General features: G+C 49.6%; 1 protein-coding gene and 1 long non-coding RNA gene across 6 annotated transcripts in view; one reads left to right on the plus strand and one right to left on the minus strand.

The window, feature by feature from the left end:
• Positions 1 to 15,508, minus strand: part of LRCH1 (leucine rich repeats and calponin homology domain containing 1) — a 206,114-nt gene extending 190,606 nt beyond the window's left edge. For all 4 annotated transcript variants that reach the window (XM_038569532.1, XM_038569531.1, XM_038569530.1 and 1 more), the window contains exon 1: positions 15,038 to 15,508. In XM_038569532.1, the coding sequence (XP_038425460.1) occupies positions 15,038 to 15,356 (319 nt within the window). In that variant the 5' untranslated portion in view covers positions 15,357 to 15,508. The remainder of the gene's footprint in view (positions 1 to 15,037) is intronic.
• An 847-nt stretch (positions 15,509 to 16,355) lies between these two features.
• On the plus strand, positions 16,356 to 18,008 carry LOC119865121. Of its 2 annotated transcripts, XR_005375979.1 has the most exons (3): positions 16,356 to 16,474; positions 16,794 to 17,387; positions 17,542 to 18,008. It is a non-coding gene; the product is annotated as an uncharacterized LOC119865121 (long non-coding RNA). The 2 variants fall into 2 exon arrangements; XR_005375977.1 differs by having other exon boundaries at positions 16,794 to 18,008.
• Positions 18,009 to 26,430: the final 8,422 nt, after the last annotated feature.

Genomic DNA, 26,430 nt, shown 5'->3' on the forward strand with positions numbered 1-26,430 from the left:
GCATGTAGCATACTCAACAGAAACGCTCTGCAGAGAGGAATGAGAGTGGAGGACAAATTCCAAGATCCAGGAACCAGACCCGATGCAGACCTGTCTTCCCATCGCCCTAGGTAAGCACCATTAGCTTATAATTCTGTCCCTGAGAAAGGTGATAAGAGGTGGGGAAGCAGGCTGACCAGAGTAGGCTAACAACACAGCAACCTAAAACTTTGAACAGAAATCCTAAGTCATCTTCTCCCATCTTTTAACTTTTAATTTTAATATTAGACATTCCTGCTCCACTATGGTACAAGTCAGGAAGGGCATAAAGTACATCTCCCAAGATAAACATGTTTTATCTGGGGTTGCCAGGCCATTCAAGACTCAATGCCACCCCATCTTTGCTCTTCTGTCGTCTCTTTTAAAAATCTAACTACTTTGTGGGTTCCACCCTTCCCTACTGGAAGAGGCCTTAGCTGCTCATGCTTCTCCAACAGAATAAGGGAATGTTTGTGCTTTTCAATCAACCTATAACTAATTGAAAAGTTTCACTAATATATAGCTAGGCCTTGGAGAGAATAAAAAAAGAAATAAAAGGCCCTGTTGAGAATTAAAGAAATATAGGTGGAGTTGCTCATGCACAGAGCCGTGCATCTCTAGGGGCAGAAAGACCTGGTTTAATTTTGATGTCTCCGCTTATCAGCTCTGTGACCCGGAACAAATTATTTAAATTGAGCCTCAGTGTTGGAGACCATAAATCGAATTTTTAGCACTGGTGTAAAAAATCATGTGAGGAAATGAGCTGACCTCCTCTCTGCCATGCCCTTAGTAAAGGCGCAGGAACATTAACATATCACTTTTCCTTTCTTTTCCAGCATCTTCAAGGAGTTTGCAAGGAGTCAGTAAAGAGTAAGATGTGACCCCTCAAGTCAACCTGGGTTTGAATCTGTTTCCCTGCTTAGGGCTTGGACATTTCTCTCTGAGCCTCGATTTTCTCATCTGCCAAATGAGGAGAAAACATATACTTATGTCCTGACATTGTTTGGAGAGGATTGGTTGAGAAAAGCCACCTGACATGCACAGCACAATACCTGACTCAATAGATAAGGCAATTATCATTCTTACTGTTATGAACTGGAAAGAAAGGGTAAAGTTAAAGAATAATTGAGGGACAACTGGATCAGACCTGTTTCAGACCCACCTGAACCACCTGTTTCAGACCCAAAGTCTGAGAAGTTCGGAAAGGACAGAGGTGCACAGGGAGTGGGGGGCTGGGATTGGGGCCATCCCAGAAGAGGCCAGAGGTAAGATTTGACAGGCACCGGAGTACTGGAGGGTTTTTTTATTATTATTATTGTTTTGTTTTCTGTTTTTATTTTATTTGGCAAATGCAGAGAGGAGAGCAAAGGTATGATCAAAGGCAAAGTGGAGGCGCTTAACCCAGAACATATGGGGACAGCACAGGAAAAGGCAGCTGGAGCCCCAGGGGCCGTGGGGAGGGTGTGAGGCAAAGCCAGTGGGATAAGCAGGGTGGCGCCAGATGCCAGAGGCCCATCAGCTCTGCCGGCAGGCAGCTGACCCGGGTGGGCAGGCAGGAGAGAGCGGCGGGAGGAGGCCGGCAGGGGCCGGGCACAGCTGTGACGCAGGACCTCCAAAGGGCAGGCCACCCCCAGTGCTACAGGCGACAGCCAGGGAAGAGCCACCGTGCTCTACGTCCTCCGGGAAAAGGTGGTTCTTTCTAAAGGACCATGTGCTTGGTGGGAAAGGCAAACGCTTTAGAGTCAGACAACTGAGATTCAAACCCTGGCTCCTCCGTTTCCCAGGTGGGGATCTCGGGTAAACTGCTTAATCTCGAGGAGCCTCAGTTCCTGTACTTGATGGCATTTCAGGTAAGTGACACCTACCCCACAGGCAGGTGAGCAGGATGGGAGTCTGTCTGCGTGGTGTCTGGTGCCCGAGAGGTGCGCAACCAAGGCCTGCTGGGCCTTGGGCCTCATAAACCAACATCATCATCCCAGTGGTCCTAGAAAACCTGACTCAGCAGTGTTTACCATCACTAAAATAAAATGCCACTTATAAGTAAATTAGAACAGTTTATTAGCATGACTATATAGACCATTAACAAGCAGTTTCAAAAGAGAGAAAATGGAGATCAAAGGATCTGTCCACTACGATAGAAATAATCAGTCTTCTAACAGTAGGCAATGATACAGCCGTAAAGCCCCAATTATTCTGGGCTTTAGAGCAGTCTGTCAATCAGGGATACAGAGCGAGCGTGCGGAGAACTAAAACAAATGTGGCAAATGGTCTACGTTCTAAGGTGCATAACGGGTCTACTTTACTAAGGTGTAACTTCTATACCAAATGCGCCCCCATTTTTAAGGGTATTTTTTGTCAGCGCTGACCGGCGCACACACCTGGCCACTCAACATTAACAATCAAGACGGACTTCCATCACACCTACTACCTCCCGTCCCCGCTTCCTGTCTGCTTTCCACGTCTGTGTTACTATCATCATTCAAATCATGCCTACAGTTTGCATAGGCTCCTTTCTAGGCTCTACTTCCAAATTTTTAAATGACTACTGCATTTGGTCCATGAAAACTAACAACGAATGCCAAACACCTTCCTGCAAGGGTTTCTTGGTGTGAGTGTTAAAAAGAGAAACTCGCCTAGCAGTGCCATTCCTTCAAAGGACAGCAGTATGGGAAGTAGACAGAGATGGCCAGGATAAGCTCTTCTGATTCTAGACCTGATCTGATACTAACTGGCGGGGGGTGGGGTGGGGGGTGGGAGGTGGGGGTGGGCAGGGTGATGTGCAAGTTACCTCGTTCGTCTCCATTTGAGTTTATTCTTAAAAGATGGTGTCTGTGGTTTCACGCGAGTGGAGCGACCATATGATTTATCATACAAATCAGGAGCTGCTATATGGTTCATCAAGCCAGGGCAAGAGGTATAAACCAGACTGGACTTAGCATGGTGCTACTTACGATCATCCTCTAAGAGCACATCTCGTGATGTCCACAGTGACCAAATGTTCTCTCCAAAAAAATGAAAGAGTGTTGCATGTCACAAGATATGTTTGAAAGCTGAGGTCTTTCATCCAAAACCGATGGGGCTCATCAACCCAATCTACCGTGTGGTATTAAGAGATTACAAACAAGGCTGCCCGGCTGCCAGAGGAGAGAAGGGGTCGGAGACACTGAAACTAAGAAACCACTTTAGAAAAGACCCAGGCTGCCTGATTATGCAAGCACTTAGCTGGGTTATCCTATCTTTGTCCCTCACTCTCTAAGGGGCAGACATTTGGGGCTCTATCAGGGCATATTACCTCAGAACTCCCACTGTGCAAATTTCATATTGAGAGACCAAGTCTTCATTAACATATCAAGGACTTTGGGGGTAGAAGGGGAGCAAAAGCAAGTCTTTACAGCCACCAGCTGAATTTCATAAAACAGATCAGGCTTAGCACATTAGCTCTCATAAAGTCACAGCACAGTGCCCTTTAAAGTGCTGCACAGATACAAGAAAGCATTACTTGTAAATATCTGAACAAACCACAGCTAGAATTTATTGCAAGACTATAACTACGGGAATGACTGGTACAACTAAAATTAACTTTGATTTATCCAGGCTTTCTAAAGACCAGGAAAGAAAAAAAAAAAGCATAATTGCCTAAAATTGCATGCAGACAGAGATTATCATCCACACCTCCAAGGGAACTGCACAAAGAGGTATCTATCTGCCTTCAATTGCACAATCAGATTCCTTTGAATTGGATCAATTTGCATCAACACAAAAAATTTTGGTTACTTAGCCATAAGCCGTGCTGCCATTTTAGCCAAAATGGGCTGCTGTTCAATCTCATTTGTAAGATTGCGAAAGCAATTAATTAATGTATTGGAGGATCTGTACGCAAAATAAAATACATTTTCAGAAATCAAATCAATGATTATTACTTAATAAAACAATTTACAGAATATAAATACTTGTACTACAAAGAGAATGTTCTAGAAAGTAAACAACTACATGCTCACTCACCCAATGGGTCTTGTATTCGTTTCTCATAGTAAGGAATAAAGAGCATTTTCACGTCTAACAAATGACAAACCTGAGGCCTCCCTCTCAATTTCCCACCCTTCTCACCCTGAGGCCGAAAACAAGCCTTGGTCCCTAGACTCTTGGCCTCAATACCGTAGCGTGGCACCGAAATAGGGTCCCCCATCCTTCGCTGGGAGCATCCTGAACTCATTCTTCTCATCAGCCTGTCCCCCCTCGGGATTTCTCTGACCTGGTAAGATCAAATCAGACCTAAGAACACAGTTATATCAAAGACCGAATGGAAAGGACATAAAAACTCAGAAGACCTGGTCCTGGCTCAACCCACCCACTAGCAACACAACCCAGGGAAAGGCGGGGCTTCCTCACGTGTAATTTAGCTCGGACTATTTAGAGCCAGAATAACAAATACCACCTACTCCACCGTCTTCCGAAGACTGTCCCAGAGTATCAGTGAGGCTGGCACATGGCGAAAGCGTGGAGGCTCAAGCTTTCTGGGTATTCAAGTCACTTCACGATGTCGCCACACTTCCAGGAATTTAGTCTTTGTGTGCTTTAGATGACTGAATCCCTTGTCTAAAGATAATGGAGTATAAATAATCATGGGCAAGGTCAACGCCAGGCATTGAACTAAGCACTTTCCACGGATATTCGTTTACTCCTCGCAACAATCCTCTGATGATTATTCCCCATTTCTTGCTGAGGGACCTGAGGTACAGGGAGGTGAAGTTCCAGTCCCCTCCCGGTGGAGCCCAGACTAAGACCAGGGACACCAGTCACGGCACGATGCTCTAATCCTGTGCCACAGCTTCCCACGATTCATTTTACCGAAGGAAACCATGACATCATCGTAGGGGACCCCGAGGCCAGGCGGTACCTACGGTCCCTCACTGTTCGCCAGACCCGAGCTCAGCTCTGGGTCCTGCACCTTCCCTCGGGAACCGCCACGGCCCTGAGGGTAAAGAGCATTTTCACGTCTAACAAATGACGAACCTGAAGCTGCGTGAGATTCAGGAACTTGCTTCAAATTCTAAGAGTAATAAACTGAGGAGGTGATATTTAAAGCATTTAAAAATTACACACAGGGCAGCCCGGGTGGCTCGGCAGTTTAGCACCGCCTGCAGCCCAGGGTGTGGTCCTGGAGTCCCGGGATCGAGTCCTACATCGGGCTCCCTGCATGGAGCCTGCTTCTCCCTCTGCCTGGGTCTCTGCCTCTCTCTCTCTCTGAATGAATAAATAAGTAAGTCTTTAAAAATAAATAAATAAATATTAAAAAAATAAAAATAAAAATTACATGGAGAAGGGTTTCAGTCCCTCGCCTGGCTCCCTCAGCCGGGCCGGGAGGCCTCCGCGAGTCCCTGAGCCCACCTGTGACCCTCGCCGACCCCCGCTCCCCGTCCCAGTGGGAAGGGACGCCCGCTGGCCAGGGGCCCCAGAGGCGGGGAGGCGGGGAGGGAAGCCCTCCCCCAAGACCTCCAGATTCACAATTTCATGTTACAGCTGAAGGCTGCATTTTTTTCCACGGAAACCATAAGAAACCACCATTAATACGAGGCCCGGCTCTGCCAGGGTTCAACAGCGGGCTGGCGGGAGAACCAAACCACCACTTACTGCTTTATTTCCAAAGGAAAACGTATTTCAAGAAAAACACGGCAGCGAAAGCCGGCGGTGGGACTCCAGCGTGTAGGCCAGGGCCGCCCGCCACGCCGCCCCCAGCACTCGGGACCCAGTCTACCCGGGGCCCGCGCACGTCCCTCAAACCACACGCAGTAAAGTCCTGCGCTAACACGTTTAACCTGTGACCGTTGTTGGTTTTCTATCTTACACTCCCCGGCCTTAGACCGTATGCGATTGTTAAAGGTTTCACAGGACGTGTTCTTTTGGGGACCAGCCACAGGGCTGCCTGGGAGAGCGTGACCTGAGGCCTAGGGAGGGAGGGAGGGAGGTCTTCCATCCAGGCTCCGGGTTGGGGGGGCTCTGGGCTCCACAGAAACAGCCGCCCGCGTGAGGCTGTGAGACTCTGGCTCGGGACCCGACCCGCCACCCTGCTGTGTGACGTCCGTCAGATGGCATCAGCTCTCGGGCCTCGGGTCCTCAGTCCTGCAATGAAGGAGGGACGCCAATGGATGCTTCCTCCGTCTTCAGGCCGCAGGAGTCAGGAAAGGCATTTCGGAAGCGGGTGAACTGGGACCAGAGGTGTCAGGAGGTTGGGTGGAACCCAAGCAGCAGCTGGAAGAGTGGGGGGGCTGGGGAGTTCCTACCATGGTTAGAACACCTGGCAAGAAGTAAATGAGGCGATACTTCTACTAGGCATCCGGAACCCGGGGTGCGCACGTAGGGCCTGGGGCGCCACACGGGCCCGGGGAGAGCCCCGGATGCTGCTCTGGCGTCGTTACAGTCGCTGTCTTCACAATCACCCTCCTGAGCACCTATGACTCGTACCCTGTAGGCACCCACCGCTTGCTCGGGGCCCGTCTGCTCAGAGCCGAGGCGATGGGGCGCAAGCCGGGGCCCGAATGGGCCGTGAGCAGGACGGGCAGACGGCAGTGCACGGGTGTGGGCGCGTCTACAAGGGCAGAAACCCCGCCTGGCCACACCTTCGGGGCAGCAGAGGCAGCACCAGAGAAGGAAGACCCTCCTAACTGACCTGAAGTGCCATCAGAAGCACAGCAAAGGTGCCTCGAGGCCGTGCGGGAGTCAGGCCTGGGCCCCCGGAGGGCGGCGGGGGGCTGTGTGTTTGCAGCAGGACCGGGAAGGGGCCTCCTACAGGGTGGTGGGGGGGGGGGGGGGCAAGGGACATGAGCCCGAAAAGAGAAAGGAAGGCGACGCACAGGAAAGCCAGGCCCGACAGCCTGCGGCTGACACCCTTCTTTGGACGTGTCACCATGGCCTGTGGACATACCGGGTCGCATCAGAGCGGGGCCGACAGAACCAGGCCGGACGGGCCGATGCCACTGGGCGGCATCGACCCCAAGAGCACGAGGGAGTAACAGAGGGACACATCGTGTGCCCAACGCCAGATCTTGCCCTGCAGGGCTCCGCTGTCGAAAGCAGGGCCACAGAAGAAACCAGAGGATTCAAAAGGCTGAGATGGGGTCCCTTTGTGCCCATTCGGGGACACAGCGAAGAGGGGACTCAAGACTCCCTGGGCCCTACTGATCTCTCAAGGTCTCGGGGCCTCCTCTCTGGCAAAACGACAGAGGAAACACAGCTCAGGGAAGTGAAGCAAACATCAACGAAGACCCCAAACCCATAGAGCCTGATGCTGGTGACAAAAATGTCCCGGAAGAGTTTCAGGAACGGTAACCCAGCAGCATATTAAGAGGAGCAATAACTTCCCATCCTGCAAAAACAGAAAACATTTCTGTTATGGAAATCAAACCTCGTTGGGCTGTAATTCGGGGGGTTTTTCACCACTACCTCCACCCCACCTAATCCTCCTCTGTGGCCGGGAAAAGGGGGATATGTTTGGGGGAAAAAACTATGAACACAGACAGCAATCTGATTAGAAAGGCATTTCCCTGCTATTGCATTGCCGGAGTAAGCAAGAGAAGCCAAATTCTCACAGTTTGTCAACTTTCTGTTCATGTAAACAATCTCACTTTATTTTTGAATTACTTTGTGGGAACAGATGGTTTCCAAATGCATGACTTCTTACTACAGTATATGGAAGCAATACTACTGAACTCCTAAATTAAGATGAAGAAAACACAGGCGTGCTTCGGCCTGCCTCTAAGGGGTAGACCTAGTTTTCCTGAACTAAGGCTTACTTGGAATCCTGTCCTTTTTTTTTTGTTTTTTTTGTTTTTGTTTTTTGTTTTTTTTTTGCTTGCTTGCTTTTCTTTTTTTTTTTTCTTCTTTTGGTTAAACAATCTACATCATATATATATATATATAAAAACCTATCTGAAATATCACAGTAACTGCAAATTCTAGAATTAATTTTCATGCAACAACAGCAACAAAAACCAGGAGTTATCAATAATAGAAGCCTCTAGGCTTCCTATAGGTTACGTGCAAATAAAGGCATAAAATATGTAAATACGGTCAGTTTTGTGCTTTATATCCTTAAACCTTTTATGATAGATTATGTACTATAATTTGATGTAATCTCTGCAATTAACACCAAATTACCCTAATCCCAACAACTGACTCAATCACCGCGAGAGTTCACAAATTGGTAGCATTCCCAGAGAACTAAGCCCAGGGTAGTTTCCCCTGATGTCTCTCTAAGGCAGAGGACTAATTTTCCAAGAAACTAAACCCTATCTGGAAAGTAGTGTCACAAACAGGTTTTTATGAGGCTTAGACAAGAGTTCAAGTTTTGTGGCCTGATGAACCCGCAGCCACCTGAGATAGAGTTAATCGCATTTCTTTCATTTATATTACCAAGTCTCTGGGAAAACATAATCTGTACGTTCCTGGGGGTGTGGGGTGACTGTGGAGAGAGATGAAACGAGTCAATGCTGCCCCTATGAACACAAAACATCCATCATCTACCTATCCACCTACCTAACTATACTTTTATGTATATTCCTGTATTTTGCATATTTTTGTACTTATGTATATTTTTATAGATAATAAAGGGAAAAAGAGAAAAATACATACAAAGAGGGGGAAAAAACCCAAGCTTAAAAACAAGCAATGAAAAAAAAATAAATAAAATAAACAAGCAATGATGAAGTTGAGTAACAGGACAGAAAAAGTCTATACACATCAGAACAAGAGTCAAAGAAAATTGACCTCTGAGCTGATAAACATTAACACAGACTCCAGAAGGTATCTACCCTTTAAGTGCTTACCACCAAAGAATTTACCAAACCAAGGCACGAAAAAATTTAAGTTTGAAATGGAACTCAAAAAAAAAAAAAAGTTTTAGTTAATAATTTAAGTAAATTTTAAACGGGGGGCAGGGCTGTAGGACAGCTGGGTGGCTCAGTGGTTGAGCGTCTGTCCGTCTTCACAGGGAGCCTGCTTCTCCCTCCGCCTGTGTCTCTGCTTCTCTCTGTGTGTCTCTCATGAATAAGTAAATAAAATCTTAAAAATAACTAAATAGTGGGGTGTGCCAAATTTTGGCCTAATGACCTACACTCACCAAATCAAATAAGATGTCACAGCGACTGACCAACTATCGAGTAGAGTCATTTCGATGATGAAGGCCAAACCCTGGGCTGTTTCTTTATAAACCGGGACAGACCAAAAATTCCCCGAGGTTTTGTGGCCTATAATTGTATGCTATTATTCTAGAAACTTGATTAGTGTGTTCCTGCCCCTTCAATGAAGAGTGGCCTATAATGCAAGCGCTGAGAATAGCAGTGTGTTTGGGGAGACTGTTTCGGCCATACGCAGTCACACAGAAGAGCGCATCTGGACTTGATCCTGAGCCACCACGTAAATGGAGTTTTAGATGCCCTGAAAGCTTTCACCATTAGAAGTCATCTGCACCTTAACAAGGAAGGAACTGATCAACAGGAGGAAAAAATAATAATAATAATAATAATACAGAAGGCAAGGCTGTGACTGATGATTTATGAACGGAAAAGTATTTAAGATACACGTAATACATACGGACACGTGTCCGATAGTGACGACCACGATGAATGTTACAGCAATAATGAACAAATTTAATTCAACAGCAGAAAAATCATCTGAAACTACACCTAACTATAAAAGAACACGAGTTTTAAGAAGCCACGTGATGTCAAGCGTTTCGTCACGTTAGTAATGAATCATCTCTGTGGCCAAATTTATGGAGCAGCACATGTTTCTGAGAATACACAGATTGCTTTATCAAGTCCTGTATGAATTCTGACGACTAGAGAGCGCTAGTATCCCAAGGACTCAGCTGCTACAGTATGGGAGTGGGGTGGGGAGGCCCGCACTCAGCAGGGCAGCCCACCCACAAATCTCAAAGAGTCTTTGAATCTGCATAGACGCTTAAAAGAGAGAGCTCAGACACACTAGGGTGTTAGTCCCACAGGCTGACAAATCCCAGGCCTCGGCCACCATCTCCAGAGTCCTCAAATAAAAGGTCCTAAGAGCCTTGCTCTCTGTGACATCATTACATGGTGAGAGTGGGCCCGGAGGAGATGACCAGAGAGATGCACAGGCTTAAATGCCCTCTCTTTCGGTTTCATCATTTAAAGATTTTGTTTATTTATTTATTTATTTAGTTAGTTAGTTAGTTAGTTATTTTTATTTATGTATTTATCATGAGAGAGCGAGGGCACGAGCAGGTGCAGAAGCAGAGGGAGAGGGAGAAGCAGACACCCCTGCGGAGCAGGGAGCCCGATGTGGGACTCGATCTCAGGACCTGGAGATCATGACCTGAGCTGAAGGCAGGCGCTTCAACGGGCTGAGCCACCCCAGTGCCCCTCTCCTTCTGTTGTATTTACACATCTCAGGCCTTCAGGTTCTCACTCCCCATCTCGGAAACATCTTGCCAAGCACAGAAGTTCCTGGGCACTTCTTTCCAGAACTAATCCATCCTATAAGATCTGACCCCCTCCACCCCCACCCCCCACCTATGCTGTGAAAGTCTTTCCTAAACAGCTTAATTGCAAAGACCTTTTCTTCTGAATTTCACGGACAGTATCTGTATTATTCAGCATCTCCCCTTGACCTGCTTTGAGGCTCCTGTGACTCCCTGAACTATTACCTTCTCGTGCATTCCTACTTTATCTTCACCTTGCAGTGTCCTATACATTCTACACAGGCACATACACATATGGGACCAAAGTGAGCATTTTTTATGCCAGACTTCTATATTCCGGCCCGAGTAGGCTCTTCATTTCCCATAATCTTTCCTGCTTGCAGCCACCTCAAAAACATAGCGCCATGATATATTCTAGCCTCTCCCTTTTTTTTTTTTTTTTTGGAGATTTTATTTATGAGAGAGAGAGAGAGAGAGAGAACAAGCCAGGAGAGGGGCCGAGGGACAAACAGACTCCCCGCTGAGCAGGGAGCCTGATGTGAGACTCAATCCCAGGACCCTGAGATCATGACCTGAGCTGAAGTCACACGCTTAACTAACTGGGCCACCCAAGTGCCCCTCCACCCTCTCCTCAAGGAGACCGGTTTTCACCAACTGTCTACCCATCAAGTCCAAGGGCTTCGTTTTCTTGTTTTTTCCTAGCACCTCCTACAATCAATCTGAGACACTTCCCTTACTCCTCTTATCAGTTTGCTTTATCTCAGTCATATCCCACACCACCTTCAACTTCTTCCCAAAATGACGCAGTAAGTCAGCACGAGGAAAAAAAAAAGTTTGCTTTCCTGATGCACGTGTCCATGTACTTCTTTTTATCAAGACGAATTTTGCACTTCGGTTTATATTTATCACTAGTCGTCCTTTGTGCTCTCATTGTTACAAGCCACCTTGAGTTACCTGAAATCGGGGCTGCATCTTGTTTTTCTAAAACAAAGATGTTATATTTATATTGTAAATCTTCCAACTCATTCTGCAAAATCAGTGTCCTCATTTCTCTCCCCATCCGTCTCCAAACAGAATGGGAACTCCATACGCAGGGGTACAGGGGTCCTCTGATGGTCACTGCTGCACCCCCGGTGCCTTGCACAGTGCCTGGCGCTCGGCAGGACTTGGCAGGTCCTCGTGGAGCGGATGTTGGCTGAATGAGCCTCCAAACACCCTCCCCGATCCTGCTCCTCTCCACGCCTTCTCTGCTTCACAGGAAAATGGTCAAGAACATAGAAGCCAAAGTGAAACTCCGGGGCCAATCACTAGCCCACCATCTAAGCAGGGGTACGTCTTGAGCATACATAGGACCTGACCTCTCTCAACTGCCATGTCCCCAACCGTAAATGAGGATACGAATGGGCTGCCGGGGAGGACGGGGCGGGATAATGCAGATAAAATACCTGGCACGCCGCACGGTGCCCACACCAAGGGCTAAGCGTGGCTCTCTTGTTCACGCTTCTCCCGTTCAGCCAGCGTCACCTGTGCCACCACACCTGCACGGGTCGGCCTTTCTTTCCCCTGCTCACCTGCGAGAAAGACTGCACCCCGACAACAACATCGTTTTGACTCAAATATGAGCAACGCAATAGGCCCAAAGGGAGGGCCTGAGAGTTGTTTTCCTGTGAAAATTATGTATGCCTCTGGTGACAGAGCTTAGACATCTACGGAGCGGCCCTCGGCCTGTTTCTGCGTTTGCAGAAACCACAACCTTCAGTGTACGTCTTACCACTCACGCCCTGCTAGAACTCTTGACCTGCAGGAAATGTCAACGCTGCGCAAACTGGGGGTGATTTTAACTCTTGCTTTATTTTCATTTTTGCTCTTCCAAATAAAGAACAGTGAGCAGCAAATATTTCTTTAGAACAAAGGGCAGAGGGGGATCCCTGGGTGGCTCAGCAGTTTGGCGCCTGCCTTTGGCCCAGGGCGTGATCCTGGAGTCCCAGGATCAAGTCCCGTGTCGGGCTCCTTGCATGGAGCCTGCTTCTCCCTCTGCCTGTGTCTCTGCCTCTCGCTTGCTCGCGCTCTCTCTCTCTCTATGTCTATCATGAATAAATAAATAAAATCTTAAAAAAAAAAAAAATAAAGGGTAGCCCCAGTGGCCCAGCGGTTTAGTGCTGCCTTTGGCCCAGGGTGTGATCCTGGAGACCCGGGATCGAGTCCCACAATCGAGCCTGCTTCTCCATCTGCCTGTGTCTCTGCCTCTTTCTCTCTCTCTCTCTGTGTCTCTCATGAGTAAATAAATAAAATCCTTAAAAAAAAAAAAAAAAAAGAACAAAAAGGGCAGACTACATTTGGTCTATAGCCAGCGTTTGACCTGAGGCAAAGATGTTTTGAGGAAGCAACCCCTGAACACGTCGGGGCGCTCACATTTCACATGAAATAGCTGGTTACCTTGAACACGCTTTACCTTTTCCAGGTTGTCCCAAACTGCTACCAACTTTGCTGACATGCCCCATCCCAAAACTCACATTGCTTTCTGTTGTTGTTGCTGCTGTTGTTGGGAAATTAATGTTAAGTTGAGTGTTAACTAGCTAGAATTTTCTGAACATTAAACGTGTGCAAGGGAGGGCTGTAATTACAATCTGGCCAAACTCACCACTGACGTCCACCACCACAAGGGAGCAAGAGAGGAGAATGAGGACGCTGCTGGGCATGTATCTCACACGGCAATGTCCTAGCTGGAAAAGGTGGTCCCTGCTTTTAAAAGCACGTGTCTCAAAGAAATGCTGACACGGCAGACACACCAAGTTCACTCAACTTTGGGAATAAACATCTGCACAACTGAAGTGGACACACAACCTTCAAACCCCCCTGCAGACGGTGCAAACACATATTACTGGTCATGCCAGCTTTTCTGCAGTCATATTCAATCCTTCCAGACTCCCTGGTATATTCTAGGGCAAACGGGAACCAGGACTTAACAACAGATTTTTTTTAAGTTAATGATTCAGGCAATTCTTGGAATAACTTCCCCTTGAGAAAATGTAACTAAGAGGTCCTAAGGAAGAGACTCCCCAGCTGCTGAGAGCTCAACTCTGGAAACTCCCTCTTTTTCGGCGATGCCTGATGCTCCCTCAAACAAGTCGCAAAGTTTAATGACCCTGGAGAAGCCCTTTTTTGCCTCCAGTGAACTTGGAACTCTTTTCAAATACTCATTAGGTCGCTCCATAAATGTTTACCGGATTGAAGTGGGAAACAAAAAGCACTGGAGACCTAGCTCCAAAAAAGCCTTGCTCCCTTCCCCACCCCCACCCCCACCCCCACCCCTACTTCTCCAAACTGGGAGCTCTGGAGCTGAGACTTTAGCCACTCAGCCATCTGAGCCCGGGAGGTGATGACAGCCAGGAGGTCTGGGCAGTGGTTCCCAAAGCAGGACACCCACTGTGTGTGGGGAAAGGCTGGGCGCCCTCCCCGAGCTGCCAACCCTCCCCGGGGGCGGGGGGGGGGGGGGGGGGGGGGGGGGAGTGCTGATGGGGTGGGGGGGAGCTGATGGGGTGGGGGGGAGCTGATGGGGTGGGGAGCTGATGGGGTGGGGAGCTGATGGGGTGGGGGTGGGGGAGCTGATGGGGTGGGGAGCTGATGGGGTGGGGGTGGGGGAGCTGATGGGGTGGGGAGCTGATGGGGTGGGGGTGGGGGAGCTGATGGGGTAGGGGGTGGGGGAGCTCATGAGATAGGGGGGTGGGGGAGCTGATGAGGTGGGGGGTGGGGGAGGGTGGGGGAGCTGCTGGGGTGGGGAGCTGATGGGGTGGGGGGGGAGCTGCTGGGGTGGGGAGCTGCTGGGGTGGGGGTGGGGAGCTGAACCGCAGGCACGTCCTGCAGGGGTCCCAAGGCCCCAGCCCCTCCTTCCCGTGCAGAGGTCCCCTGCTGCAGCCCCAGCCCTCGGGAGCGAGCAGACGTCTCGGGAACAGGGCAACGCAGGGCAGGACTCGGGAGCCGCGCTCCCGGGCGCGAGTCGCAACTTGCCGGGCTCACGCAGCAGAACCGGCTCACTTTAATGGCTTTGCCTTTACTGCCCCGAGCCGTCCCCTCCCGCCGCCCCCGCAAGGATCGGGTCACCGAGCCCTCGGGGGCGTCGGGCGCAGGACGGACGCGGGAGCCGGGCCCGGGGTAGGGGTTGGGGTTGGGGTTGGGGGGGGGGGGCTGCGCCCCGGGCTGGCTGGAAGGAAGAGGAAGCCCGGCCCCCGCCCGCCGCCCGCCGCCCGCCGCCCGCCGCCCCGGAGGTCGCGGGGCCCCGGCTGCACCGCCCGCTGCCCTCGGGGTCGGCCCCGGGGGCGCCCCCTTTGTCTGGGTGTCCCCGTCCCGGCGGGCGACGCCTGGCGCGAACCCCGGGCTCGCGGGGTCGGAAGCCTCAGGCCCGGCCCGGGCCGCCGCGGTGGGGGGGGGGGACCCCGAGGCCCGCGCGCCCGCGGACGCCGCACCCCAGCCCCCCGCGCGCTGCGCCGCCGCCTCCCCGCGCCCACGCGCGCCCCCGACCCCCCCGGGCGAGGGCGCGACCGCCGGCCACCGCTCGGCCCTCCTCACCTGCCTGCACCGTGTCCGAGAGGTCGTGCCCCGGGGCCGCGGTCCTGGGAAATTCCTTCAGTTTCCGGGCGCTGAGGTTCAGCCCCCCGGAATTGGCCGCTTCCTCCAGCGCGCGCTCCAGCCCCCGGTTCAAGGGCAGGTTGAAGCCGCCGCCGCCGCCGCCGCCGCCGCCGCCCGCGACCCCGCTGCCCGCGGCGGTGCCTCCGTGGTGCTGCTGGTGCTGGTGCTGGTGCTGCTGGTGGGCGTGATGCTGAGGGTGCAGCGCAGCGGCGGACAGGGCAGGGACGAAAGCCTGGGGTTCGCTCCCCGGCGTCGCCATCTTCCCGCGGGCCCCCCCACCCCGCCCCGCCGCTGCTGCGGGGGGGTCGCAGCCGGGCCCCGGGACCCGGAGGCTGCGGTGCGGGCCGGGCCCCCGCAGGGCCCCGCGGCGAGGGATCCTGCCGGACCGGAGGGCGGGGCGGCGGGCGCGCGGGCCGCGGGGCGGCGGGGGCGGCGGGCTCGGCGGGCTCGGGCTCCGAGGCTTCCTGTCCCCGGGAAGCCGAGGACTGCGGCGGCGGCGGCGGCGGCGGCCGGCAGCGCGCATGTGTCTCCGCCCGGCCTGCGCCCTCCTCCCGCCGCCGCGCGCGGCTCCTCCTGCTGCGAGCTGTCAGTCCAGCCCCGCCCCGCCCCCGCCCGCCCCAGGCTCCGCCCCCGCCCCGCCCCCGCGTGGCTCCGGCTGCGGCTGCGAGCTGTCAGTCCAGCCACGCCACGCCCCCGCCCGCCCCAGGCTCCGCCCCCGCCCCGCCCCCGCGCCCTCCTCCCGCTGCTGCGAGCTGTCAGTCCAGCCCCGCCCCGCCCCCGCCCGCCCCAGGCTCCGCCCCCGCCGCTCCCCCGCGCGGCTCCTGCTGCTGCTGCGAGCTGTCAGTCCAGCCACGCCACGCCCACGCCGGCCCCAGGCTCCGCCCACGCCCCGCCCCCGCGCGCTTCTGCTGCTCCAAGCTGTCAGTCCAGCCACGCCCCGCCCCAGGCTCCGCCCACGCCCCGCCCCCGCGCCCTCCTCCCGCCGCCGCGCGCTGCTCCTCCTGCTGCGGCGAGCTGTCAGTCCAGCCCCGCCCCGCCCCCGGCTCCGCCCCACGCCCCGCCCACGCCCCGCCCCCGCGCTGCTCCTCCTGCTGCGAGCTGTCAGTCCGGCCCCGCCCCCGCGCCCTCCTCCCGCCGCCGCGCGCTGCTCCTCCTGCTGCTGCGAGCTGTCAGTCCAGCCCCGCTCCGCCCCCCGGCTCCGCCCCCGGGTCACCTTCCCCTCCGCGCCGCACGCTTCTGGGTTCCCTCTTGCTGCTCAGCGTACCGGGGGGCGGGGGGTAGGGGGGAGAACGGGGGCCGAGGGCTTCTAGGGGCTCCGAGAAGACGCCGGCGAGGCTGCAGACCTCGGGGGTTCCAGTGCAGTGACATCACGAGGAGGTGACGGGTTATCTCAATTCTGCGAACGACTCTGGCTCTTTGACCCGCACACCTACCCCCCCCCAAGAGGCCGTCGTTCTTCACGGTGGGGTCAGACCCCACCCCCCCCACCCCCCCCCCACCCCCCCCCACCGCCCCCACCCCACCCCCGCATGTGGGTGCCTGCGAGCACTCAAGGCGGCCTAAGCAGTCTACGTTCATCATCTCATTAATTCCAGGGAGTCCGTGGGAGGAAAAGTGGTTCCCCCAGACTACAGAGGAAGTTAGATTTTTTTTAAAAAAATATATTTTATTTTACTTATTTGTTGTTTGGTCTAAGGTCACACCCGTGCAGCCAGAGGCGGAGCTGGATGCGGATTGTAACCCTCGCACCTGTAGGGCTGCCCTCGTCCCCGATAGTCCTGGGCCCGACCCCGGGGGCAAAGAGACCAAGGCAGAGTCGGGTGGAAGGTTTTCTGAGCGATGGGAGGGCCGAGGGGACGGACACGGAAAGGAAGGACTTTGTAAATGAGGGTGGTTCTCGTGCTGGACGGGATCCATCCTCCCGGGCCCCAGGTTGCATGGTGCAGACGAGGTAAGGAAACCGGTGACCCCGACTAGCCGGTGACTCAGCACAGGTTGGGCCTGCGCCCAGAGCCCGGCACGGTGTCCCCGTGCGGCTGAGGCTTGCCCCCCAAAGGACCTGGGGACCGACGCGAAAGCAAGTTCCCGGTCTGCCCAGACAGAGGCTGGCACAGCACGGGCAGCAAAGGGCCCACCAGCTGAGGACTGAGAAAACCCCACTGCTCGCTCTGAAGTCGCAGCTCCAGCTCTCCAGGGCCTTCATTTGCGAGGTGACTGTCACCAGGGTCACTCCAGGGGGCTTGGCTGGGAGACAGGAGGATGCATGTGGGAAAATCCTACAGCCCTGCAGGTGGGTGAGCCGGGCTCCCAGACGGTGGTGCAGAAAGATGCTGATGGCCTGGGCAACAGGCTGGAAGTGTGACTTCATGTCCTGGGCACTGAGGTGTGACCTGATGTGTGTCACTTGCGTTGACTGCATGCACGGTGGCCCTTCCTTCCTGCAGGATTCTAGGCGGAGTCAAATGTGCTGATCTGGTGGAGGAGACAAGCGCCACCTGCTGGCTTCCTCCTCCCCCCAAACCTCCTCTCTCACCAACCTCTATTATCCCCTCAACCTCCCAGACGTTTAAAAACCGGGCTTGATATGCTATATGTTGGCAAATTGAACTCCAATTAAAAAAAGAAAAATAGATTGTCATTGTGTTTCAGACAATCGTTTGACACAGCTCCACGCCTAAGCTAGTCTCATTCTCATTGCTATCCTTTGTTCCATAAGCTCTTAGCTTCTTTTAAAACTAATGTTTCTGTATTATGCACACAGAAATACTCATACAGTTTTATACAAATTCATGCACAGAATCTTATGCACATTGTAAATGGTCTTAGTGCTTGCAGGCAGTCTATTTTTTATAGCTTGTAAAAATAAATAAATAATAAAATAAATAATAAAAACCAGGCTTGAAAACAAAAACAATAGTAAATAAAAGCACACTTGTATCACCTTCGAAAACTAACCCCCTTCTCCTCTCCTTACTGGCCTTTCTCCAAAAGGTGAGTTAGAAACAGACACAAAGAATTTCCAATGGAAAAAAAAAAAAAAAGAATTTCCAATGAATATCTTCAGCTAAACCAAAGTAGTCCCTGCCACCGGTGTGTACAGTAGGGTTGGGGACATCTAGCAGATTGCAAATTTAGTTCAGGTCGCAAATTGTAGTGATGCATCATAGAAAGCATCTTTTTTTTTTTTTTTTTTAAGATCACAAATTCTTTTTTAGGGGAAATGATGGAATAGGAGTTCAGGATTTGTTTTTCAACAAGTGCTCAGTCCTCCCGTTAGGTTGCCACAGTCACTACAGTTTGCTTTTCCTTCTGCGGATTGCTAAAGTGCAAACTCCATGGGGGTGGGACCCACCCGGTGGAACCCACCCATCTCTGTAACTCCCACCCCGGGGTCTAAGATAGTACTTTATGTGTAATGAGTGCAGGAGAAATATTGGTAATTCAGCATTGCGCAATAGGCCGAGTGAGCAATACACCTGTCTATTGCACAAAAGAAAGCTTGCCATTTGTGGGCATGTCTTTCAAATGAGGTCCCTGAATGAGAAAGTTTTTCCTTGAAAAACTTGACCCTTAAAACTGACCTTGATTTAAAAAAAAAAAAAAAACTGACCTTGATTATTTTTAGATATTCAAGAACTTGACAAACTATTTTCTCTTGCTGCCTTGCTTGCCTATTTTTCTCAAAAAAAAGATGGACATCACTGTTTTATCAAATACTCTTCCTACTTCTTCTGGAAACAGGACCGTCTTCCCATTCACTCTCCCCGCTCCATACGTACAGTTGTTTGATAGCAGCAGTGCTATGACGTCGCCCCGGCTGGTCATCCTGGCTAATCTAGAAGCGGACTTCTGACCAAGTGACAGGGCACTCAGAGGATCAGAGGGTCCTGATGATGTCCAAACCCAAAATTCTGACCGTTCCTGATTTGTGTCTTTAGTTTCTACGAGATATCCAGCATATTTGTAATGCATTCTACTGGTCCCCTAAGTCAATTTTATTTGGTTTGCTCTTAGTGCAACCAAGAGCTCTAGTTCATGCATTAAATTTACCATATTTTAGTCTTTATTCCCTCTCGTGTCCCTGTAGAACTTTATTTTTGGATGGTCCACTAATAATTTCTTACAAACTATTTGGATAACCCAGCAGATTTTTTTTTCATGCTTTATCTTTAGTACCTTCCAATCATGTTCACAAAAAAAATTTTTTTAAGATTTTATTTATTTATTCATGAGAGACACACAGAGAGAGGCAGAGACACAGGCAGTGGGAGAAGCAGGCTTCACGCCAGAAGCCCGACGTGGGACTCGATCCCGAGTCTCCAGGATCATGCCCTGGGCTGAAGGCGGCGCTAAACCGCTGGGCCACCCAGGATACCCCATTTTTACAAAATTAACAGGATTCGAATGACTGAGAAAATGGAGGACATAGAAATATTCTCAGATTAAAATATTGGTTATTAGGAGAAAAGTGATCAGTTTCATCAACAAATTAAAACATTTTAGAACCTATGTATTAAAAAAAAAAAAAAACTTCTGTGCTCTGAAAAGATGCCAGACTCTTCCATATTTAAGACCCAATTCTTTTATTCTTGCTGGGAAAATAGAGCTTATAAGAATCGAACTTAAGAATGGCAGATGGATTTGAGCAGGGCTATTAGGCCTATACCATCTTCCCAGAAACCCATGAAGAATCCTCTTCTGGGGGAAACTCAAACTATTTACCAAAGACATGGGCATGGTCACCCACGTTTGTCCTTCACAGTTCTGACTGCTACCCACTCCCCCACCCATAGCTAATTAGATAAGAGGGGCTGACACGAGATCCAGCCAGCCCCAAACAGGAGAGTTCACCCATTAGACTCTCCTGAAAATTGAAGCAAAACACACGGAGACCATAGTAGAGGAACAGCAGGTATTTGACCCCAAAAGCAGCCAGAGTCAGGACTTATTCGCATCTTTTTAACCTTAATATTCTCCAATCTCCCTGCTTCAGCTTCCTCTTTCTTAAAAAAAAAAAAAAAAAAAAAAAAGAATAAGAATATTCCCTGCATAACACCAACCTTTTTGGTTATTCCCTCCACATGCTCTCTCATACTTAAGTATTCTCTTTGTACAGTATCAGTAAATATTTATAAGTAAATATTTATTTGGAAGTGATCAGAGTGTGTTGTATTCATTTGTCTTCAAGCACATCAGGGGCAGAGCTCAGGCCTTTTTCCCCCAAATGATTCAATAAAAAATATTGTCTGAGATGTTTGTGTATTATAAGGCAACAAGTAACACCCACATGAGTTTCTCTGAAGAGAATCAATATTCCTATCTAGGACATGTTTAAGAGATTTTCCTAGCCTTCAAAAACACCGATCCAAACCAGTTGGTTAATCACAAAGTGAATTTAGCAAAATGAGAAAAACTGATGGCCCAAGTTTTTCAGAAAGCTGAATGTATTTAATATCAAGAATAGAATGTAAATATTGGACTGGGTGTGCACATGGGAGACTGTGCCTTTCCTATTTTTTTCCAAATCATGGTAATAATAAATTCCAGTCAAGTAAGTTTATTCTTATTTGGAAGAGGAAAAAAAAAGAAGGTAGGCTACTAGAGTCAGCTTTCAAATTTATTTTTTAAAAGTTATTTATGGTGAAATCAAAAAGCCTACAAAGAACTTCCAGAATTTATCATGGGTCTGCAAAGAGGATATTACCTGCCCTTAGATTTTGAAATCTTTCACAGCTGACTATTGTCCAGATGCAGCTTTTTTTGCCCTCTCCACTCCAACCTGCCAACACAAATCCTCAACTGCCTCCTAGGGGCTCATTTTTACTTCTCATGGAGCAAAGCAGCTACCACCATGCGACCAAGCCCTGCCCTGCCTCCTTCCCCCGGTCACCTCCCACACTCAAGCAGAGCTCCATCTCCTAGACCAAGGAGATTTTATTCCCCTTTCCACTGCACCTCCTGTTAAATAAAGAAACCACAAAATCTGGGCCATCAAGATAAGATTCTCAAAGAGCTTACCTTCTAGAACCATTCCCTGGATGACAATAGAGGAACTATCCGTGAATGAACGAATTAATAGACTTTAATCTCTGTTCTAGTTTCATAGATACACTTAATCTCATGATAGAAATGCCAGTTTTGTGTGATTTTAAAATTATTTTTAAACAACATGTTTTTAAAATTCTACAAGTGAAATATCATAGCCCTAATAGTATGGCAGGAAGACAACACTCTGACCTAGAACTTCTGAGAGTATAGTGTTTTTTAAAAGATTTATTTATTTATTTGAGAGAGAGCGAGAGAGAGAGCATGAGCGGGAGGGGCAGAGGGAGAGGGAGAGAGAATCTCGAGCAGATGGCACGCTCGGCGCGAAGCCCTACGTGGGGCCCCATCTCACGACCCTGAGATCATGACCTCAGCTGAAACCAAGAGTCAGATGTTTAACCGACTGTCCACCTGGGTGTCCCCAAGAGCATTTTGAAAGAACCAATGAGAAAGACTTAGCTTGGACCACCCAGCATGGGAAGCTGAATGTGACAAAAAAAAAAGAGTTTTTTAGCTTAATTAGGTTGATGTCTCCTTGAATAAGTTGTAAGGGGAAAATGTCAGTGACCAATAGCTGACTCTTGGGTTCTTGTCAGATCTTTCTTAAGAAGCTACCGGGTGACGAGCCACCGGAAAAAAAGAACTGAAGGGCACCAGTTAACAGAACTTTAACTTACAAAGAAATGTAGTTTTGGCAAACTGGCTTTTTAAAGATATGAATATTCAATTATAGATGATATTAGATAATGGCTTTACTATGATTACTCTCCCTAAATATTTCACATATTTATTATATTGTGTATTATTGGTTTATAATTTAATGGCATATTATTCAATTGCCTTGTTAATACAGAAGTCTCCCCTTATCTGTGCATTTTGTCCCCTGTGGTCTTGATCACCTGTCGTCAGTGGTGACGTTGAAGCAGGTGATCCTGCCGACGTATCGTTAGAAGGTCAGTAACAGCCTAACTACCCCTACGTCAGAGTGCCCATGTCATTCACCTCACTTCATGTCATTACATAGGCATTTTATCATCTCATAGCAACAGAATATCATTATGTGTTAATTTATTAATCTTGGTAATCTCTAACTGTGCCTAATTTCTACACTAAGCTTTAGCCTAGGCGTGTATGTATAGGAGGAAAAACAGCATATCTAGGATGATTTCAGGGAAACACTGGGGCTTTTGGAACGTGTCCCCTATGATAAGTGGGGGGATTACTGTATAATGCATACATGAAATAGTTAGGGGAACCAGTCACTTATTCATACATAAATTGTTTCACTTGCATGGATAAATCGAAGCAGCATTATTATCCAGTATGCATCCTCTGAACCATAGTTCTTCAGGCTGTTAAGGAGCATCATTGTGCCTCAAGGGTTTGATTGCCAAATAAGTTCAGGTTAACACATAAGTTTAGACGTTGTTTCACTCTGGGACTTCTCAGAGTCATCCATCGGCTAATGTGCACTGCAATTGTGCATGAAAGAGAAGCAGCTCACATCCAGCTTTTCTCACGTATATTTGCGGAGCCCTAGATTAGGGTAATCTCACATTGAGAAACCCTGGATTGGGGGACTCTCTCTACTGGTGTTATCTATAATAAATCACAGTTGAATGGGTCCAAATTTACCTCCAAGTCCATATTTAAAATGATGCCAAGTGTCACTAATGCAGCATCTCCTCAGCAAATGACATTCCAGGCCTGCAGTTCATTAGGTGGATTTTAAAAGAACCAAAAAAAAAAAAAAAAAGTCTTCCTATTGGTACTTAAGGCAGTGTGCATCTAACTTCCATGATAATGTTCCCCAAAGGCAATTTTTAAGACTCCTGATGTCATTACAGGGATATTTTCCAAATGCGAGGCTGTCATTACTGCTTAAAAGCAGAACTGGAAAGTGCCTCCCAGAAGGGCTGTTCTCCCCAGATTCAGCAGGAAACACTCTCTGGCTACAGTGGCCGTAAGCTTTCTGCATCCAGATGTTACCACTGTTCATGTGCCCAGGATTTCAAGAGTAGAAGTGGAGAACCTCAAGTTCTTCCTCGAATCATTCCAGGGCATCATTAGAAAAGGGGTCAGGGCACCTGTTTGGTTCAGTTGGCTAAGCGTCCAATTCCTGATTTCAGCTCAGGTCACGATCTCACAGGTTGTGGGATTGGGCTCTGCACTCAGCGTGGAGTCAGCCTGGAATTCTCTCTCCCTCTGCTTCTGCCCCTCCCTCTTCTCAGGCTCTCAAAATTCTCAAAACAAAAAAGAAGAAGAAGGTCATAATAACTGGACTTAGGAATAAGGCCAGGCAAAAAAGCAAAAGATCAGAAGCAAAAGCACATGATCATTTCATTCTTATCTCCTGGCAAATCGGGTCAACAGATAGCACGACCCACCGTGGTCCAGAGGCAAAACAAGTTAGAACTTTCTTCAATTGCTGGTTGGCACAGAAACAGCAAAGTCAAAATCAGTGGGATTGGGGCTGGGGGACTGACCAGGAAAGGGAACTGGAGTCTCTCACAGTAGCCACAGGGGAAGCCACCGGAAGCCCCAGACAATCTAGTAAGAACAAGGATGGTCTCAGATTCATGTGGGGGGAAGCAAATCACAAACCGGTGATGGGGAGTGTGTATGGTAGATCTCCTACTGGAGAAATGTCCAGTAGGTCAACAGAGTCCCAGCCCAGTTGGCTGGGATTAAAGACAGGGCCCCAGGCATGGTGCTGAGCTATATTCCAATCAGGAAGCACTTGTGGGAATATCTCTGCCAGGATGTATAAGAAACTGCTAACAGTGATTTGTTTCTGGGAAAGAAAACTGGGACAATGGGCTGGGAGAGAGACTTTTCTTTCTCCAGATACATTTTTGTTCTGTTTACGTGTTTTTCTTAGCGGCTCTAGGACTCTTTTTAAGCAACGAATCATTACGTTTTTAAAGTGCCAACCGAGAAGATTAGAGTTTGGATCACTAGTCCCTGAGGAGCTGCTGGCGAGTCCTGAGGAAGATGTAAATGAGAAAATGCTCTGCAGGATGGATCAGAAGTGATGATGAGACGCAGGGCATGCGGGAGGATGGGTGGGTGAGAAGTGCTGGGAAGGAAGAGGGGGCAAGCTCCAGTGTTCAGCAGAGCTTTGCCCAGCCTGCTTCTAAGCCACTGTCAATCCCGGGTGCTGGAGGTCCGTGGTGGGAGGCACTGCGTCCCACGGTTAAAACAAATGCCAGAGACAAGGCTGCCTTCGAGAAAGCACTTCCAGGGCAGCTTATGAACATCCAGACCTCAGAGGTAGGAAGGCAAAGGAAGTTGAATCAGCAGGCGTAAGCTCCTACTTATTCCAAGGATCTGGGAACTAGGGGCAAGAAAAAATTAAAATGTGACTACAAAGGCAAATGGAGCAGAGAATACTGATTTCATGTTTAAGGTAGGGAAGCTCTGAGAAGATTTGAGGGTCAAGGAAAAAGCCCGCAAGGAAGGTAAGACCGGAGCGCCCAGCAGGAGGAGGTGGAAGTGAGGGTGGCATAGACCGTTGGCCGTATGACATCCAGGAAAGGGGAGAAGATGAGGAGGCCGGGATCCAGGTTGGTTGGAAGGACTCAGATGCCTCCTCTGGAGACTGGAGTGAAAAAGTCAGGAGACCTAGGTGAGAATGCTAATATGCCAAATTAGCAATTTAGGCACCTTAGGGATGGGATGCCAAGAGTCAAAAATCCAAATATGTATTATCTGCTAAGAGCAGAACTGGAGGTTGGAGGTAGGAAGAGAGATTGATGAACAATATTTCTAAATCGGAAATCATAGAGGGGGCACCCCCATTATAATCAGAAACATTTGCTCTCTGGCTTTCAGCCCTAGCCAGCACATTAACCTATCACTGCAATCTTGATGGGTTTCCTCTTGGGTGTATCTATCTATTTGCTTCGAATCCTTCTATAGATTGCAAAATCCAACGGGTCTTAAAACATCTAGCTTGGCATTTAAGATAGAAAAATGGACTAGGTCCTAATAACAGACCACGTCTCCCCCATAAGGTCTCTGTAGTCAGAGGCACGCCTGGAAGTCAGTACACAGTGGGTCATGCCCTCAGCTAGGGAGGCCTCAGGAATGCAGTCCTGTCTCCCCATTCTGCAGATTGGGAAACTGAAATAAATGCACGAAGGTGAATTACTCAACGTTCTGCTGCTGGTTCAGGGCAGAATGTGAACTAGAACTCAAGTCATTTCCCGTGCACTGTATCTCCTTGTCCCTCATGAGACGATGTCACTGCCATGTTTGGACATCTGCTCTTTTCCTTCCACCACTGTGGCTCATTTGCTTTCTGCTGGAGTATGACTTTATGAAAAGGGTATCACCTAGGGTGCTGGCTCCCAGGGCTGATGCTTGGGCATCAAGGCTTGGGTGGGAGCTGATGCATGGGACCTGAGATGGTCTAGCTACTTGTCTCTGGAACACGACAGGCAGCGTGCCCTCGGCCAGCTGCAGGGTGACCTAAGTACCCAAAGGCCAAGTAAAATACAAGGCCATAAGCTACCTGATGTCTACTTCATGTAATGACCCTTCAGGGTCATTTCTGCCATGATTACAAAGGCTGGGTTCCCCCCTGGACTCTGTACCAGTGGCTGGCACAGAACATCAGGCATTGGAGATCCTTTTGACTGCAGATCCTTTGAGGTTCTTTGACAAGAGATATACCCTCCTCCCAGAAAAATGAGCATGAAATCACACACGCACAATTTTGCATACAATTCAAAGGTACTAGAGATGTTTTGAACCTTCTAAGGCTAGTCAAGCATCATCTAGTCAATTCTGACTCTAAACAAAGCTTCCCTATTAAAAAAGGGGGAGGAGGTGCCATAAGACTATCTCAGGAAATATCCTATTTTTGGGGTACAAGCAAGTTTTTCTTCTTCTGAACCCTTGATATTTCCTTTGGGCACAGAAGGGAATCGTGTGACGTTGAAACTGTCTTCCAACACATAAATAGAGGTGGAGGGTAGCTGACGTGCTGCTGCTGCTGCTGCTGACAAAGATTCATCTATACTGATCACGGGCCCACGATCTGTAACACTTTAGATTCCTGTTCAGACTTCCACAGCCACACACCAGGTTTGACCCCCGCCCAGCCTCTCCTAACAGCCTCCCACAGCCCAGGTTCGAGAGTTCATGTGTGCTCAGGTCTTCTCCAGCATTTTGGTCATCTGGCTAATGATGGGGCACCATATGGCAGCAGCAGCAGGATACGGGCATCCTGCCCCCACCAACGGTGTGGCTTCCCGGCGTGAGGCCCACTCCCGAATGACACA

This window comes from Canis lupus, chromosome 22, assembly GCF_011100685.1.
Source record: "Canis lupus familiaris isolate Mischka breed German Shepherd chromosome 22, alternate assembly UU_Cfam_GSD_1.0, whole genome shotgun sequence".
Taxonomy (NCBI): domain Eukaryota; kingdom Metazoa; phylum Chordata; class Mammalia; order Carnivora; family Canidae; genus Canis; species Canis lupus.